General features: G+C 50.1%; 7 protein-coding genes across 7 annotated transcripts; 1 reads left to right on the forward strand and 6 right to left on the reverse strand.

Moving 5' to 3' along the window:
• Positions 1–320: 320 nt before the first annotated feature.
• Positions 321–731, reverse strand: AURANDRAFT_34028 (hypothetical protein; the record flags this gene model as incomplete). The annotated part of the gene is made up of 1 exon (XM_009043613.1): positions 321–731. A coding segment is annotated over one exon (411 nt), but the record flags the coding sequence as incomplete, so codon positions are not given.
• A 3,763-nt stretch (positions 732–4,494) lies between these two features.
• On the forward strand, positions 4,495–5,245 carry AURANDRAFT_67995 (hypothetical protein; the record flags this gene model as incomplete). Its single annotated transcript, XM_009043597.1, has 3 exons — positions 4,495–4,568; positions 4,940–4,997; positions 5,033–5,245. 3 exons carry the CDS (start codon positions 4,495–4,497, stop codon positions 5,243–5,245), a joined length of 345 nt encoding a protein of 114 aa, XP_009041845.1.
• Positions 5,246–5,627: 382 nt separating this feature from the next.
• Positions 5,628–5,927, reverse strand: AURANDRAFT_34044 (hypothetical protein; the record flags this gene model as incomplete). Its single annotated transcript, XM_009043612.1, has 1 exon — positions 5,628–5,927. A coding segment is annotated over one exon (300 nt), but the record flags the coding sequence as incomplete, so codon positions are not given.
• A 1,524-nt stretch (positions 5,928–7,451) lies between these two features.
• Positions 7,452–7,802, reverse strand: AURANDRAFT_34020 (hypothetical protein; the record flags this gene model as incomplete). Its single annotated transcript, XM_009043611.1, has 1 exon — positions 7,452–7,802. A coding segment is annotated over one exon (351 nt), but the record flags the coding sequence as incomplete, so codon positions are not given.
• A 1,347-nt stretch (positions 7,803–9,149) lies between these two features.
• On the reverse strand, positions 9,150–10,837 carry AURANDRAFT_67997 (hypothetical protein; the record flags this gene model as incomplete). Its single annotated transcript, XM_009043610.1, has 6 exons — positions 9,150–9,272; positions 9,345–9,537; positions 9,937–9,985; positions 10,047–10,146; positions 10,507–10,528; positions 10,719–10,837. 6 exons carry the CDS (start codon positions 10,835–10,837, stop codon positions 9,150–9,152), a joined length of 606 nt encoding a protein of 201 aa, XP_009041858.1.
• A 424-nt stretch (positions 10,838–11,261) lies between these two features.
• AURANDRAFT_67998 (hypothetical protein) lies at positions 11,262–14,742 on the reverse strand (the record flags this gene model as incomplete). Its single annotated transcript, XM_009043609.1, has 9 exons — positions 11,262–11,473; positions 11,509–11,654; positions 11,677–11,748; positions 11,990–12,027; positions 12,407–12,469; positions 13,347–13,431; positions 14,222–14,290; positions 14,425–14,619; positions 14,648–14,742. 9 exons carry the CDS (start codon positions 14,740–14,742, stop codon positions 11,262–11,264), a joined length of 975 nt encoding a protein of 324 aa, XP_009041857.1.
• A 189-nt stretch (positions 14,743–14,931) lies between these two features.
• AURANDRAFT_67999 (hypothetical protein) lies at positions 14,932–18,225 on the reverse strand (the record flags this gene model as incomplete). The annotated part of the gene is made up of 9 exons (XM_009043608.1): positions 14,932–15,016; positions 15,410–15,514; positions 15,804–15,996; positions 16,061–16,266; positions 16,313–16,672; positions 16,796–16,850; positions 16,989–17,194; positions 17,225–17,501; positions 17,631–18,225. 9 exons carry the CDS (start codon positions 18,223–18,225, stop codon positions 14,932–14,934), a joined length of 2,082 nt encoding a protein of 693 aa, XP_009041856.1.
• Between the last annotated feature and the right edge of the window lie 93 nt (positions 18,226–18,318).

Here is an 18,318-nt window from a genome sequence, read left to right on the forward strand (position 1 = left end):
GAAACCGGATTGTGAATGGGAATATCGAACAGCGGCGCTCAAAGCAGCATGATCAAATGCGCATTCAGATGTCTCAATTAGGCGTTTGGAGCAACAGAACCAATGGAGAAAGGTGAAAACAGTAGTGCGACAACCCCGGCGCCTCCTGCAACGGCCTCGAGATGGCCCATGTTTGCTTTGAGTGAGGAACACAGAACTTGAGTTCCCGATGCACAAAGCGCGCCAACGGCTGCGCCAACCTCCACGGGATCTCCCAGCGCAGTTCCTGTGCCGTGTGCTTCAAGAGCTTTGCCGGTCCCTTCTTCATGGCGCATGGTCTTCTACACTGCATCGAGGAGACGTCGCTGCGTAGATCCATTGGGTGCCGTCAAGCTAGCACTTGGTCCATCGTTATATACTCGCGTTGCGCAGACCTCACATCTGCCCCCCCCATTCTGCGCCAACCTCAACAAGAGGGAAACACGACCCTCTCCACGACAGTATCCATCCCCCCGATTATCGAAGGTGTGACATCTTCCACAACCTGAGAGCATGCCCAAAGAGGCAAAGGCGCGTGTGAAAACTGGACCAAGCAGTCCGACGCCAGAGGCAATGGCTTCTGGGCATTCGTCGCACTTCAGAGCAGTGGAGGCGAGGTGAACCGCCACGAGCTGCGAGCAGCACGCAGTATCAAGCGAAACACACGGTCCGGTGAGACCTAGTGTAAATGACACTTGCCCCGAGGCAAAAGAAATCTAAGGCGCTCCAGCCACAGAGGAGTCTCCAGCTGTTGCCCGTTCAACAGGCTGGCCAAGAATTCCGATGAAAACACCCAGATGATGTTCACAAGTCCCTAGACAGTCTTATAGCACAGAATGTGCCCCTTGGAGGAGCATGATGAACTGCGGCTCCATCAAGTGTGCCTGGTGGGGGGGTATTCCAAACGTTTGATGCTCCAAACACAGTGGCTAGTAAAAGAATGACCCGTAGCTTGCCGCAAAGTCCCGCGGGTTGAGGGTCCAGCGAAGCAAAGGTATAGAAGACGGCGTTACAAAAGTTTGAGTCAGGAGCTAGTGCATCATGCATGGTCTCAGGATGCTGCCAGAGATCTGAAAGGATGTTGCAATCAAGTTCACAGACGCATTACTTGCAATAGCTGGCATTGACATTTGAAATACACGTTGATTGTTTCTCTCTCGATGTGCAGATGTGGTGCAAGGCGAGAAAACTCTCTTCGACGCTTCGCAACCAGCAGAGTCAACTAAAGATGCCTCGTAGTGCAGGCTTTTGCCTTCTGAATGTGACACAAAGTCAATGCTCTACGTGGTCAAGACAAAAGAAGCGATCCCTTGAACTGAGGGGTGATCGAAGAGAAGCGTGGTTGGAAGTTCCGCACCAAACGCTTCACTCAGCGCATGTTGCAGCTCAGTGGCGCCCAAAGAATCAACACCAGCCGCCATCAGTGGGCTATCCGCGTCCACGTCTGTACCAAGGACCTCAGATACACTCGCGGCCACCGTCATTTGCAATTGGTGCAAGTCTACACATTAGGAGGCTGGTCGAGCAGACGCGACCACTTGCTGTTCTCGGACGACAAAGGAAGCGATCCCTTGAACTGAGGGGTGATCGAAGAGAAGCGTGGTTGGAAGTTCCGCACCAAACGCTTCACTCAGCGCATGTTGCAGCTCAGTGGCGCCCAAAGAATCAACACCAGCCGCCATCAGTGGGCTATCCGCGTCCACGTCTGTACCAAGGACCTCAGATACACTCGCGGCCACCGTCATTTGCAATTGGTGCAAGTCTACACATTAGGAGGCTGGTCGAGCAGACGCGACCACTTGCTGTTCTCGGACGACAAAGGAAGCGATCCCTTGAACTGAGGGGTGATCGAAGAGAAGCGTGGTTGGAAGTTCCGCACCAAACGCTTCACTCAGCGCATGTTGCAGCTCAGTGGCGCCCAAAGAATCAACACCAGCCGCCATCAGTGGGCTATCCGCGTCCACGTCTGTACCAAGGACCTCAGATACACTCGCGGCCACCGTCATTTGCAATTGGTGCAAGTCTACACATTAGGAGGCTGGTCGAGCAGACGCAACCACTTGCTGTTCTCGGACGACAAAGGAAGCGATCCCTTGAACTGAGGGGTGATCGAAGAGAAGCGTGGTTGGAAGTTCCGCACCAAACGCTTCACTCAGCGCATGTTGCAGCTCAGTGGCGCCCAAAGAATCAACACCAGCCGCCATCAGTGGGCTATCCGCGTCCACGTCTGTACCAAGGACCTCAGACACATGGGAGCTCACTTGCTACAATATCTCAGCCAACTCAATTATTGATGCTCGGAGTGCGGGATTTGTCCCTGTATCCATACCAATTTTGGTTTATGCGGCTAGTTTTTGCTGCGTTGCAGTCATTCAATTGGAACTAGACTCAGAGAAAAACAAAACTTCGAGGGCGGCATGGACATGATCAGACACACATGCACAAGCCATCAGTGTTGGTGGATCTGTACGATAGATATTCGCCTTGCTCACATCTGCCGCAGTATGCTTTGCGTCGGCACGACTGACTGTCACTTTGCTTGCCAATTTGCATGTTATCGCGGCCTGACTCGATACCAGCGTGTCTTCGATGTATACCTGAAAGCTAGCAGGATCACCTATCATCAGCGGCAGAGCGCGGCTCAACATAAAAATAGGATTCACTCCACGAGGTAAGTTGCCAAAATTGAAGGTCGTGCTCAGACTACACACACGCCAATCTGCAGCAAGCGCAAATGCGACGCCGCCTCCCAGGAGCTTTCCATGAACCGACGCAAATGTGTGCACGCGGAGCATTCAAATGTCTCATGTGACATCACTCGTTGCCTTCAAGGCAGTGAGCGGGCCAAACTCATGTTTTTCGTGCCGCGCTCCAGTGCAGAAATGGGCACCACTACCCTAGAAAACATGCGTGCGTACTTCTCCATGATAGACCAGGTGATGCAGGTGCCTGATCACGAGTATTAAGTCGCGCATGAGGTGTCTCCCCTGTGCGTTGAAGCTAATTGGGTCATTGAGGTCTACAGTGGCTGACATGGAGATGCTCAAACGTACAACTCGCATCTGATGTGCTGATGCTTCGCACAACGTGGCTCGGTCATCTCCGGAGAACAAAACTGCTTCAGCGCATGAGCGAAACAGAAACTACCTTTTTAGCCTTCTGAGAAGTATGGTGCCTTGAGTCGTGGCAACACGCTAAATATGAGAGAATGCATTTGATAATGAGCCTGCGCCGCGTGGAGTAATTTAGTAATCAAGACCGGAACCGCAAGTTTGCACTATCACATCAGACACGAGGATCAAAGGTGAAATGAAGCGCTTCATCTCAGCCCAAAGGACCAAAGTTGTAGGCAGCTGACAGTGGTTAAGTGCACCAGCGAGTATCAAAGCAGGCCGCGTGTCAACACACTAAATTTGGCTAAAGTGGATGATGTGTTGGTAAGATAGAGGCTGAAGGTGACTAACAATCAGGAAAACACTCGCGAGGTCATTCTTTTCTGCACAGACCTTCAAGTTTCACACCAGTGCTTGGACGTCGACTCAATTTTACTCTCCTCAACTTTTTATTGGCTCCGCCAACAGCTGACCTGCTGCGGAAGCGGGCGCACAAACTGGCTTTCTTGCGCCACTTGAGTTATTGATACAACTCCATGACCCGTCACCAATAGAAATTTTATTGGTCCTGAGGGCTATTTGACTCAGGACAGAAATCTCACTGTGTTGAGGCGAATGATTGTAAACGCGAATGTCACACAAAGTAGCATCAGCATCGAGGTTCCGAGCATGTCCACTCGCACTTCATAGCAGCGCGGTAGCGTTGCGGGTTCCCGTACGAGGTGCCATGCACACAGTTTTCGCAAGAGTCAGAGCATGAGAATCCATGTCAGAGAAGGCATCGTGCAGCGCTGAAATCAGGCTCTTGATGAGCAAGTTGGAACTTTCACACGTGTCAGGCTACACGCGGTTGCCAAATTCAAGAGAGCCAGTTGGTGGAGGCTCGAGACGCGACTGGGCAAGGCAAGTCACCCAGTCCGCACCAAGAGTCGCCGGAAAAGTATGCGCCTTCGATCCTTGCAGCGTCGTAAGCAACGGAGTCTTGAGATTTCACAGCATATTTTCGCATGCAGACCATGAGCAACGCGTGTGCCTATCACAAGCTGCGCACTAGCTTCGCATCGCAACTTTTGCTTATCAATATTATGAGCACACTCATATTAATATCGAATGCATTTCACCAACTCAGTTGCATTCTACCAAAAAATCGTGCAGGCGCCTTGGTACAATGTTGGAAACAACCCTGAGTGCTAATTGCCCGACTCCTGCTTGTGGGTATGCAACACGAAGCTGGTCAACATCGAAGGTGAACTAAGATGCTTCGAAGATAGAATGCAACCCTGCCATTGGTGAGAGGAGGCATAACGCAGGGAGCTCACTCGCCAGCCCCACAAGATCAGGGTCTTTGTCATGCAAAACAACCATGTCTACAAGATTTCTCTTCAAAGCGACAGGAGCACCGAATGCTTCTCCGACTAACACCCATCATCAGATAATGTGAGATCTTACTCGCTCGCGAAGGGCAAATGTAGCGACGCCAGAAATATCTTGTTAGATAGCAAAGACCGAGTCATATGTCGTAACAACAAGGTCTGCGACTGCTGGGAACAGCATCTGATTCCCCGTCATGTCCCCACTAATTGTCAATGCAACTGGAAGACGATTCCGTCACATATGCAGAAAAAGCCTTCTTTCAGCTGACTCACTTCAACTTCCATCGCCTTGCGATATCAAACCAGCAAATCAAAATGCGACAATACTATCAGGGGCTAGGAGCGGAATGAGTTAGCGGAGCAATGCATCAGTCACAATTTCAGCGTGAAGCTCTATGAGGACAAGTTGTTTGTGCACATTGATCTTCAACTCAGCTACATCGCGGTGCACATGATAGCTGCGGATGCCCGTCTTACTGACACGACGCAAATAGTAAGCTCCATCTTGTCGACTCTACTAGTGAGCAGGCTCAAATCCAAATCACCGATGTGTCATTTCGAACGCGTGAACCAAGAGCAGGGCTTCTTCTACCGATGCTGGTTGCCTCTCTTTCAGGCAAACGAGCACATCGGAAGCATGACGTGGCGCACCAGTTGACTCGAGTCCAAACATGCTCGCAGCACATCCAGATCCATATGCCATGCACAGGATTCGTTAGCCTTGTAGCCCGTCTTCAATAACAAGAGCCAGAGACAGTAAAGATGCGTAGACCGGGCACGTGTATGTGGTCGCATTTTGGACACCAATGGCGACGCCAGCTTCGGCGTACTTTCTGAATCAAGTCTCATGCTGAGCCTTCGACAGCTTCCCATATGTCACTTCGCACATGAGCCGCAGGTTTCGTTTGCTGTGGTACGGAGCATTGTTGTGGTAGACGGTGAGATCAAATTGAGATAAAAGATCTGTCGATTCCCGCGTCGCACTGATCCTCCGTTGACACCACAACATGGCCTCTTCGTATTAGGCTGTAGCAACTGTCATGTCCACTACTGCATCATTTGTCGGCCACCCAACAGGCCGGTAAAAGTCCAACGAGTGTTTAATGAAAGTTGAACGGTCATGCTACAAAAAACAAGGAGCACGTGGAGCTATTGTCATTGCCATCGAAGACGCCCCAATACCTGAAATCTGAGCTGGATCTGGATGCACAGCAGGGTCGGAACAAATCACAACACCATACTCACCATTCCATCCTTGACCTTGAATCCAATTTGTTGTACTAAAAAATGCATTGGTTCCCCCATAACAGGCGTTGAAGGTGTCAAGACCTTCCACACTGTGGTGATCATCAGCTTCAAAAAACGACATCAAAAAAGACTTCGTTGACTTTCCCCGGTCCACTGCACTCTCCGTACCGACCTCAAGACGTCCAATCTCTGTGAAGCTGAGCTCAGTTTCTCAAAATAGCCTGGACATACTCGACATGGCCATTGCTACTGTATCCTCATCATCGCTCACAAAAGTGATGTTTTCTTGTCCTCGGCCAATCGTGTATCAACCAGGACTTCAGTGAAAGGTTTCTACGCTGGAGGCACTCAAGGTCAGGTTTGGAGCGTAATACGATTAAGTAGCAATGCCGGCACGCTCGCGAACAGGATCTATCACACTACGCAAGGGTAGGGATAATGAAGACTCCCATCATTCCGTGTGGATGCCGCTAGCCCCGAGTTCATTACCGAAGGACTATGCATTAACAACAAGAAATCTGAGAGCTCGATCATGGACACTCGCTTGGTATAGGCGGGCCCACCTTTTTTTGCCAATATGCCAAATTGAGTGGATGTAGAGTATCTCACCAGGATTTGTGCTGGACCAATCTGCTTCGAGAAGGAAATTTGCTCATAACAATACCATCAGCGAGTAGGGCAGTATACCTCACGCTAAACGATGTGATTGGAAAATAATGGTTTCAGCTTGAACGCTAAATAGGAACGTGCAAACTGCGTTGTTTTCTAGGGAACAGTGGCAGGATGCCTGTTGGAAGATGTTCGTCGGAAACCCTGGCTCGCGGTACGAATCCTTTTGGAAGTCTTTCGTCATGCCATGAGCAAAAAGTCATGGAGATCGACCCACGGTCAGAATATTCCATGTGCGTGCCATAGAATCATACTTGAGACTGAAGTCTTTTTCGTGTAATCCTGATGCGTATGTGCAAATGTGAGAGAGGTAGGAACCAAAATTTGTGAGCGCTCTAGCCAAAATAGCAGGCAGAGTACACACCAGATCAAATTCGTTTGAGCTAATGTTCATCTCGGTTTGTTTCACTGACCTCTGTTTGTCACGAGATACCACGCTTTGTTTTGACTAATAGAGAGAAGCTGCTTAGACGAATTCCCAAACAGAGCACTTGAGATGAAAGCCAGGTTCGAGCTCGAGACGTGCGTGCGCAATGATGCCGGTAGCTCCAAATGAGCTTACACCGCCAATTGACTCGTCAACTGACACTGCCATATCTGTCGCAAGCTCAAGGGTTCCTCTGGCAATCAGATCTTGTATATTTGGGTTTAATCAATGGAGTTGGGCATTTGGAAATGTCCCTCAAGATTCAAGCACATTGCTGAGTTTCGACAGGCCACCAGCACCAGCTGTACCTTCCATGTGGCCTAAATTACCCTTTAGAGAGACGATCGAAATTGATGCGAACACGCCAGCCAACGAACTGATCTCCACTGGATCCCCCAGGGACGTGCCGGTGCCGTGGGCTTCTATGACACATGTATTTATGTCCCCAGCATGGCGTATCAAGTGCTATTATGACGATCCATTAAGCGCCGTGAAGGTTGCGCTCTGTCCATTGTGGAGGCAGCTTGAGCCCCGATGAGTTGCTCAACTCATTGCGTGAGCAATGGAAGAAGAATTCACCATGCCCACGCAACCCTCGCCGCGCTAGTATCCATTGGCCCGCGCATCAAACGTGTGACATCGGCCGTGCGTCGACAGCATCCCGGCGCTTGCAAACATGGAAAATGCGCCGCGTGGGGTTAGGATCATGTTACTACCCATTGATAATGCGTCAACGCACTCCTCGTTTTCAATCATGCGGACTGCGATATGAGTCGCGACTAGGCTCGATGAGCAAGCTGTGTCCATGGCAATACATGGGCCACGCATGGCAAACACGAAGGAGAGACGAGCCCCAGCTGCAGAAGTGATGTTACCCGTCATATCGTATGGACCGGGAGTTCTTGATATGCTCCACATGTTGTCTGAATTCATCATTCCAAGCGTGACTCCAACGTCAGCGGCTGCTAGCTAGACTCCGTCAAGAGGCTTCCCTCGCAAGGCTCTGTATCCAACTTGCAAAAGTATATGTTGCTGTGGATCCATCAAGGATGCTTCTAAAGGTCTAATTCAAAAGCATTTCGCATCGAACAAGTCTGCGTCGTCAAGAAACGCGGCGTATCAAAGCCGCTGCCTCTAGTGAGAGTTGAATCCTCAGACATTCACCGTATCCAAATCCCAGCGAGAGATTGGCACAGAACCTGCCACATTCATCCCGCTTTACGAGCAGCCCACTGAGTCACTGCGACGATGAAGCTGGCCGGGGAGATGCAATGACATCGCCGCAAGATACGTTATTCGAGATTTATCAGTTGTGAAGCAAACAGGCGTGGTCGATTTTGGCGGCACAACAACGCCTCATGATCCCCGAGAGCGGAAGTGAGATCCAAGATGCTGTGCGATCGAGGAAATGCTTGGGTGGTCAAAAAGGGTCGTTGCAGGCAGGACAGTGCTAAAGTAGATACCAAGCTGTTAAACGAGCTCAGTTGTAGCGAGTGAATCGATGCCTGCATCCATGAGAGGAGCGTCACGAGCCACGTTTGTGTCGCCGAGCATTGATGACACTACGGACGTTACAAGATTTTCCGCAACCAGTGGTGTAATGTCAATCTAGGCTTAACAACGAGCGGTTTCCAGCTCTCCGCCCCCATGTGTAAGAGCTGAGGAGGCTCATTCTTCTCACCTTGCCTTGATCCGCTGTGACAGAAGCATGCGTCACAGTCCTTCGTTCACAAGTGCGCTTGCCTCAACATTTAGACAAGTTTCCTCAACAAAATGTCCAGCGTGGTGTTGGATACTACCCACCGCTGAAGCCTTGTCTGGCAAGCATTGAGAACGCGCCAAAGCCTGGCCTCTAGCTGTTCAGATATCAGGGAGTACAGCATTCACATATGCATAGATGCTAGCAAGTTGTGCAGGCACGACAGGATCCTCGACGTAAAGTCTTGTCGCAAAATGCCGACCCATCAGCGAGGGGAGTACCTTGGTTGCCATAACCACGGGACTTAGGCCGTGCGGCGCCACGCCCAGGCGGAAAGCAGCAGACGTTGTTGCCAAGCGATGGTCGCTTGCCAGGCCCAATAGCAACCCACCGCCGATTGAGGACCCATGAAGTACCGAGATAGAGTGGATCGACGCACTTCATATTTAATTGAGACAATGCCCACTGGCGTAAATGCCCTAAGCCTTGAACCACCAAGGCTAAGGCAACGTCGCTTTTTTCTCGTAGCGACCGCCAGTGCAGAAGTGGGGACCAGCAGCTTGGAGCACCAAGGCCCGAGCGCACCGGTTGGATGATACTTTTCACAGCAAGGATGTTAGATTGTGCAAGAGAGCTGGATTCATGGCGTTGAACGTAGAAAGATCATTGAGTTCGAGTGAAGCAACGTTGGGATCATCCCACGTTAGCATCACCGTTTTGATGGCCTGTGATAAATTCGGTTTCATGGTTCCCAACATTGCGCTTGTCACAGGGTCCACGGCTCAGGTTGCTCAAACAGGCGGGAGTGCAAGTGGATCGCCTCTTTCCAACTTGGAAGGTGGGTAATTGGCTGCGTTTGGGTCTCGCAATAGCTCATTGATGATGCACACTTCAGATGCTTCTAAGCTATCTGCTCTTGCAAAAGACGTGTACATGACTCCGACGCCAGAACACGTCTGGTTGAAAAGGCCGCTGAGGATCATCGCAGTCCTGAGGCTTGTGTAATTAGATGAGATGATTATTGTGCCCCAAAGACTGTCTCTACCTGAGACTGGATTCCACGCGGCATCAATCTCCTCGCTGCATTTGACGTGAGTCCAAGCAGCTTTGCCACTCTAGGACGCTAGTACTAGAGTCGCTAAGAGGAAGGTGTATTCTGCCGTTCCAAGTCAATTCAAATAGACGCAAAGTTCATCACGCATGGCGACGACAGCACAATTGCTAGTTCACATAGTTTACCGGCGATCAGTCACAGAAGACCCAATTACACCAGGTGATCACCTCTAGATTGCGAGGTGCGCACCTCTCAGTTTGAAACATGAGTCAGCTACTCGCAGCGCTAGACTCTTTTCCTTGAGGACATAATCTGTGCACGCATCTGCACTTCACCGTGCGAGGAGTGAGACTTGTGACAGCAGCAATCCGATTATTGGTGCCGCTATGGGATAGACGGGTCATGCAAAATCGCTGATGTGACCGAAGTCAAGTACTACGCTAACTGAAAACTACGGGGAGGGGGGTAGTGAGTGTGAAATGGCAAGTATAGATTTTGCGATCACTATTTGGCCCTATGACCCATAGAATTGAGGTTTGTTCTACCTGCGGTGAACAATCTCGAGCATCAATTTGTTTTCCCCTTTCCTTCTCATGTGGTGGATCCATGGAGAAACTGGCACTTTTCAGCTAGACTCCAAGATACTGACGAGGCTTACAGTCAGGACCCAGGAAAATGTTGTCTCGTTGACCGACGCTCTCAATTACCGCGCATCACACTTTCCAGCCACGCGCATCTAAACTAGCGTGTTTCAAAGACCAACAAATTTAGTACGTTGCAACGTCAACGCGCAGCTTGCTATTTTATCAAATGCATCGTTCTTGCTGACGGCAATGGCACTCAGGTGCTAATAGGGGTGCCCATATTGAACGCCCCGCTTCCCGCCGAGTCTCGTAGCAACGCACCAGTCTGCAACTTTGACCAAACCTGCGTCATTATGCTCGTCGTTGCTAAGTGCGACAAGGACGGGAGTTGGAATGTGCTGCACGGAAGTAGACGAGGACTCACAAGGTGGTTTAATTTGATTGTTAAGACTACTCCATGATATGATGGTGTGACAAGTGACCAAATTCAAGAAGTCCCCCGAACACTCAGCCAAATGCAAATCTGCGCACACCAGAGATTACTCGTCTCCCCATTGAAATTGCATCTTATGTAAGCTAATTCCCGGTAGCATGATCTTTTTGCTCTAAAGTTATTAAATTTGTACGCTTGGACGAGAATCACAACACTCATTTATGTACCTGTCTGCATATCATCTCGTTGACTTTCAGGCAGCCGGGATGACTCGTGAGTTTCAAGGGAAACAAGTTTCTTCACACAAGGTGATCAACGATGAGGTCATTCTGGGGAGCTTGTGCCCTCCCCTGAAGAGGGATACACCAGACCCTAATCCGGCTAGTGCGGCGTTTTGTCCAACCATATGCTGCACATCTGCGGTGTCAGCGTCGCCGACTAAATGAAGAGATGGAACGTGTATTGCGCCCCGAGCATAGATTTATTGGTGAGCTGGCGACGTCAAGGCGCAGACACTAATCAACATTCAAGGGTAGAACCCTGTTCGAGGTCCTGAACAGAGGTCTACGAGCAAAACGGATACCACCGTAGCACCTTCGCTCATACCTGCCAACCCATGGATAGGACCCTGCTCACTCAACACTCATAGTATACGAATCATAGATGTCGACCAATCCTCCCCGAGCCCGTAGCTTTCGTTGGTGTGGTCTGTTGCTTCCCGAATACGGGCAAACATTTCCGCTTGGCTGGTGCTCGTCAGAGAATACTGAGTGAGCAGACGCCATGATCGCGACTTTCGCGCCTCATACCCAAATCGCTCGCGCAAGAAGAAGCCGCCGGCTCCAGAAGAGAAGTCTGCGGCTCAATGAGGAGCGCTCATTGTCACCCACTCCATTCACCCATTTCCGCACCACCGTTGATGCTCCATGGAATTGACTTAGAATTCTGCGTATGTGTCCATACCATGGAAGAACAGGAGCCTAGGCATCGATCACGAGCCTCCAAAAACTTTTTGAGGAAAGTCTTATCAAAATATCTTCGCAGTGTCTACAAATTACCGATCGAGACTTGGGGCGTGGAAAGGAGCTATCGCAAGCATGTATGGAATTGAATGATGTAGATATCTAAAGCTGCGACGATGGGGGATATATTCGTGTAAACTCAATCCTGGTTGGATTGTCAATCACTTATCTTTGCTACCCTTTGGTCGTCCAACGGCTGTCCGTGCAAAGTCAAGAAGGGCAAGCATCGTCTGGCAAGAGGTCACATTAGACAAAGGATCAATACCGTCTTTTACCAGTGTCACGAGACAATCTCATTTAGGTGCGCTGAATAGCACTGGTGTGTCTGTTTGAGCTGTAATTCCAACACATGACGGCTTCCTGTTCCCTAAAGCAGATGGCACCTATCTACGAAAAAAAGAGGTCACGCCCGGTTCGTGGATGGATAACTACAGATCCGCTTAGAAGGCAAAGGCTCCATGTGCGATAGTTCCACTGTACCCAAACGAACTCAGTCAATCCAAGGTCGTGCTACCCTTGGATTGATATGCTAGACATTCCCTTGAAAAATCAAGGAAATCAATGGCCAAGGAACCGAGGTGCGAGTTGAGTAAACGCAAGGAAGACAAAGGTGCCCTCACATGTCGAGACGAGATCAGCGACACCAATCCTGCCGTCGCCGCAGCAGCTTCCAAATGCCCGAAATTACTTTTGATAGTTTAGCAGTACACTCTTGAATTGGCAATGCAAAGCACATTGATTGCTGCTCCAATTTCTATGGGGTCACCCAGCGCGGTGCCAGTGCCGTGTGCCTCCAGTGAGATGCTGCCGGCTTACACCACCTTGCCGCCTACGGCTTGAAGTAATGACCGCTAAGAAGCTCCATTTGGGGCGGTAAGGCTCGCGCTCGGACCATCCTATCAGACGGCCGTTGCAATACGTATTAAAATGCTCGCAATAGGCTAAAAGATAAAAGCAATACTGCCTTCACTGCGACAGTAGCCGTCCGCGCGGCTGTCAAATGAATGGCAACGTCCACGATTGGATAGCATGCCAGCCACGCTAAACGCGGATTAGATGCCTGTTTCAAGGATGCCACCCGCAACAACGCATGCTTGTTCACACTCGGCTCATTGTAGGCCGGAATTGGCTAGATGCGTCGCAACGAGAGCTGCTGAGCAAGCAGAATCAACGGGAAAACACGGGCCGGTGAGTCCAAGTACGTACGAGATGCGGCCCGAAGCTATCGAGACTGAATTGGCCGTCCCTTGATAGAGACTGATCTTTTCGTTCGACTCTTCTGCAGGCGCGCCAGAAAACGAGCCACCGGGCAGGACGGTAAATAGACCCGCATAGATGCCGATGAGTCGGTTTGTTAGCTAATCTTCACTGCCCAAAGTAAAGGAAGCGTAGGAAATTTCGAGCAAGTGCAATTGCAGAGGATTTACGTTGCTGGATTCTGATTTCGACATGTTCCAGGAATCATGCTGGCAGCGTACAACATCCTGCACCAAGTTTCCATAAGTAGCTGATATGGGAGCGTGTCCGCCAGCAGTCCATCGATTCATGGGAATGCCCGATCCAGCCATGACAGTCAATACCATTAACGTCCGCAAGTTTGCATCAGTCTTAGTCAAGCCCGGTAGGTAAAATCACATGCTGCCAAAAGATGGCACTGAGCTAGTAGATGCTGGGACATGCGGCGAATGAACTGGAATTCAGGAGACCTCTGGACCTTCTAAATGCTCGCGCAATGTGCTCAAGTTAGAAAATTCAAGCAACGACATCGCTGTCACATCCTTTGACAGGGCCCTACTGAGGGTAAAAGCAATGCTCGTTAATGTCAAAGAATTCACGCCAAGTTCCAAGAAACCCCGACTTGGTTCTATCAAAGATCGAGGTATGCTGGATTTAAATATGGCTGTTACGGCATCGCTTATATGGAGACCCAAATCTGGAGCGACTCTGTTGCGCGGAACCACACCAAACTATCCCAATTCCACTGCAACCGCAAAAGCTCAGACATCCGCATCAGCAGACTAAGCCAACGTCGCATGCCATCTGAGTTCCCCACCGAGACCGCCGCAACATTCCCGGCCCATCACTTCCAACATCGGAGTTCCAAGTTCAATCAAAACTACCTGTCTGGCTTTCACACAAGCGCGTATTGCGGGATAGAATAGTACTGGCAAAACAGCGTGCCCGGCCCAATATTCCGGCTCGAACGCATCAATCAGACGACCATAAACGGTAGAATAGAAACAAACTCAAGATTCAGTTGTTTTCACTGATGTGCTGGCATCAAGGAGAGCCGGAATACACGGGCAAATATGCTGCGAGTGATCTGCGTGCGAGGCTCACACCCGTCATGTCTTTAAATCTCAGGCGCATCATCAAATACAGTCGAGATTTCCAGACAGAACGCAACTGGTATGACCGTTAATCGCTGCGATAGCAACATTTGCAGTTTCTGAGACTCTGCGTTCGATAATGGCTGCGCCAGCTCGCACGGCAACCATCCCGCCTTATCCAGTTGGAAGAACGCCAATGAGTCGCCCTCGCGTTGCGGCGAGCTCGAGAGCTCCTTAAAGGGAAATTGCACCGGCACCGCAGGCTGCAGAGACCTCGCCGATCGAATGACCCAGCACCACTGTGTGAACCACACCCAGATCTGCCAAACACATTTGTAGTGCTATTTGGACGGCGCACAAGATCGGTTAAGCAAACACAGCCGCGTCGATTTGATCGCGGAATTCGTGCTCGTAGAGAGCCGAGGTCAAATGAGCAGGGGTAGTTCTGCATTACATCGTCAGGGACACGAAAATATCGCGAAATTTGTTTTTCGGGTCGAGGAAGAGTCCCTTGCCCAGCGCGAAGCGCTGACCTCCGACGGGGGGGTAAAGAAATACGACTTCGTGATTTGATGTCGAGAGAGTCTTGTCGCGCTGCTGCAATTCGCCCTCGTCTCCGTCCATCGCCTCCGTGTTAACCACAACAGGCCTGGCCAGGATATATCTAAGGGTGATACATACGAAGAAGCTGGATATATTTAAAGATGGGTCGTGTAAGCTGTAGCTTACATCCCCTCCTATTATTGTGCGCCTGGAGCGCACCCATTGACATCTTCTTTATCCGGCCGGCCCTATTCTGCACCTCATCTTACGTTCTAAGGGGGTTTTATACGAAGTCAAAGTTGCGGGGTCTAAACTCACTAACTCGTTACCGCAAATGCAATTATCTTGGCTATCGGAGATCACTTGTACAATAATAATGTAGACGGTGAGACACGCGTGCATTTATTCATGAATAAATTTAGCCATCTATTACTGTTTCATTTTGCACGAAGTCAACAGTGTTCAGACTACCGTTTAGATCTTTTCGACTCTGCTGGCGACGGCTGGTCGGGCAACTACTACACTATTATGGACGTATTCGGAAATACTGCGAGCTCGGGGACTCTGCCAGACGGCTCTGCCCTAACGACTTCGATTTGCGTTGAAGACGGTTGTTACCAAATTGCCATCACGGGTAATCCATATGGTGGTCTAGATCAGATAAACTGGGTCTTGTCGTCGATGCAGGAGCCGTTTGAGGACGTCTCTGGCAGCGGCAATTCCAATATAGACGTTTTTCTATACCAAGGTGACATTTCACAGGAAGATTGTGCCCGACCGACAGAAAGGCCTACAGTCTCGCCCAAACCTAGCTCGATATCGACAATTTCCTGCTACTCGATTGATTTTGTAAGCACATACGGTGGTGGATGGAAGCAAAACCATCTGTCTATTACGTCGGGATCATTTGAATATTCTGAAACCCTTCAAGACGGTTACTATAAAAAAGATTCCGTCTGTATGGAAGATGGATGCTACTTGTTTTCGTTTGAAGGAGGGAACTATGTCGATTCTACATCCCGCTATTTTGTCCTCAACAATCAGATCAGTGGGACTCTTCCACTAAAAGGGCGCGTTGGTCTCTACAACGGATTTATCTCCATGGGACAATGCACTTCGCCTCCCAGCTTGAGTCAAGAGCCTTCTTCTTCTATGGCTCCGACCACGTCTCCGACCATGTCTATGGTTCCGACGGGTACACATATGCCGAGCTCTACTTTCGCACCTTCCGATGATTATTGTCTTTTCACTTGCTATGGAAATCGATGTATTGACCTTGTGAATTCTTACAAAGATTCGTCCTGTTCTGATTTTGAAGACACTCTAAGCTGCGACTGCTCTAATTGTCGCTGTCCAACTGAGATTCCAACACGAACTCCAACACTCACCATGAAACCTACTTTAACGTTTTCACCCACGAATGCGCCCTTGCCAAAGCCAACGAGGTCGCCGTCTGTTTTTTCGACCACTTCTGTGGACCATTCTGATTCCAATTCCGATACCAATCTCGAACAAGAAATTTTCAGTCCACGAGTTTTACTTATTACTGCTGCCTGCGTTGTAGTTCTCTGCGTGTCTCTCTTCAAATGTTCTCGTGATATGAAGAGAAAGACCCCCTCGACTGGTGCACGAGAAGTCGTCAACTCCACCGGTTACAAGGTGGATGAAATTCACCATCCATGCAAGTTGGACGAGGTTCCAAACAAAAACCCTGTTGAAGCGGTCCCGCTGGCTCCATTGGTGAGTAATGCACCTAAGGAAATATCTTCGAATGAAAATGATGACGTGGTTGAATTCACCTACATATAGGCCTAGTATGACTTACCACTAGCACCCACTTGTATGTTTCCTGAATCTCTCGCTGCTTACAGACGAATCTTACTGTTTGTCGCCTCCCATCGATTACAAGTCGACTTACTACTACCCTAAACGAGTACTGTCGCTTCTTGATATGCCAAAGAGTACTGTCACTTCTTATGCTGTTTCTGGTTAGATGTGCGCTATGGAATATTGCACCCGAGCTCTGTTTGCAATATCGAGTGATTTTGGTGAAAGCCGAGGGAGTCTTACCACGAATCTGTAGTTTCAATGCAAAACGCTGAAAATAATGTTGGCGGTGCTTTCCGACAAGCGCAGAATAGGAGGATATATCTTGAAGGCTATATAGCAAGGGCATAGGCGGCGGACCATTGTGAAGGCGCACCCAGACTGTCGTCTTTCTCGTTCCCGTAACATCGCCGGCGGCGATGCTTCAAGTTAAGCTTCAACCTCAAACTTCGCACTGCACCAGGTGCTGCAGGGACTCTGATCCCAACAATGGTATTAGGGGACGATGACCTATGCAAACCCTAGTAGCCCACCCCCCTCTTCCACTTTCAGTAGCCCCATCTCCCTCTTCCATTCAGTCTAGTCTGCGACAAGCGATCGCGGCAGTGGACGACCGCGCTCCCGTAGTGCTTCAATTGCGGTCTTTACGTTTCTTTGCTGCTATTTTTTCGCGTGTGTGTTGTGTCTTCCTGATTTGCTCCTTGTTTTTCTGTGCTTGCGTGGTAGCTCTGTGGCCTAGCACTTGCGCGTACCGCGGAGTGCCACAACAGTGCTGATAATCACACTCGAGCGGGGCTACTGGCTCGCCGGATAGTATGGTGCCCTGATTTTCGCGATTTCTGCATGGGAGGCACCTGCACGCTATGAATCTGGTTTCAATGAACATCTTCTTTTTGCCATTTTTGCCCGTGCAAAACAACAAATCATCAGAATCCGGCTCGGAGTCCACGTGCGCCAGGGGATGTTCTTTCGGCTCTGGCGTCCACGGGGCTTTGATCCTAACGCAATACAGCTGGGTTGAATGCGCAGTCGGAGCAGCATATTCGATGCCTCCATTAAGTTCGTCTACAGTTGCCCAGCCTGGTACGTCCGTGTCAGAGTGTTTCGCTGCGCCGTCGTTGTAGCCCCCATATATGTAACAACCGTTGCATGACCACGTACCTGCAGGGCTGGGGCTTGGGTGTTTTATGTACTCCATACAAAAATCAACCATGCCCTNTGCGCTGTATACTGAATATGGAAGCGTGTCTGACCTGATCATCTTCATGCGCAACCTTGCGGGCTGCGCACCGTATGCGTCAACCGGGCCGCTCATGTGGTGCGCTGCGCCAAACATCTGCATGATCTCGACGTCGTATTTTTCTGTAATTCCATAGAGATACCCAAAGGAAGGTGCGCCCTTATACGTCGATGTTTTTCCGTCTGAAATCACCGTAATTTTTTTAAGGCCGGGCACTGCGCCTCGGGAATATGCACGCCCGATTGCGCTCATAGTGGGCGGACTCAGCCGATCATGTCGAAGCTCTCCCCATCCTCCTTCTGGCATTTGCAATTTTGATTCCTTGTGTGGTTCCTGGCCGCTGTAGTGCACGAAAATCTCTTCTATTAGGAGAGCGTTGTAATGCGCACAGTCCTTGGCCCCGCTAAAGATGCGCCAGACGTCCGTCTGAACGGGCCTTTCTTGCCCGTCCACTTGCTCGCCTGGGTTGTAAAGCACGATGGCGACCGCGCATCCAACGGCAGGGCTGATCTCGCTGGTGGTTTGTGCGATCCCGTGCAGTTTGTTGCGGTTCGCAAAGTCCGTAACAACGACGATCGATCGTTCGCCATCGAAGGTAGCAATTTCCAGCTCCTGCGCACGTTTGGTCAGTTGCTTGATCCACATGTGCTGATGCCATTTGTCTGTTTTATCTGCCAACTTGTTGATGATCTCACCATACGGGACGGAACTTTACGAACTTTCCGCAAAGCACTATCG

Source organism: Aureococcus anophagefferens (genome assembly GCF_000186865.1).
Source record: "Aureococcus anophagefferens unplaced genomic scaffold AURANscaffold_59, whole genome shotgun sequence".
NCBI lineage: Eukaryota > Pelagophyceae > Pelagomonadales > Pelagomonadaceae > Aureococcus > Aureococcus anophagefferens.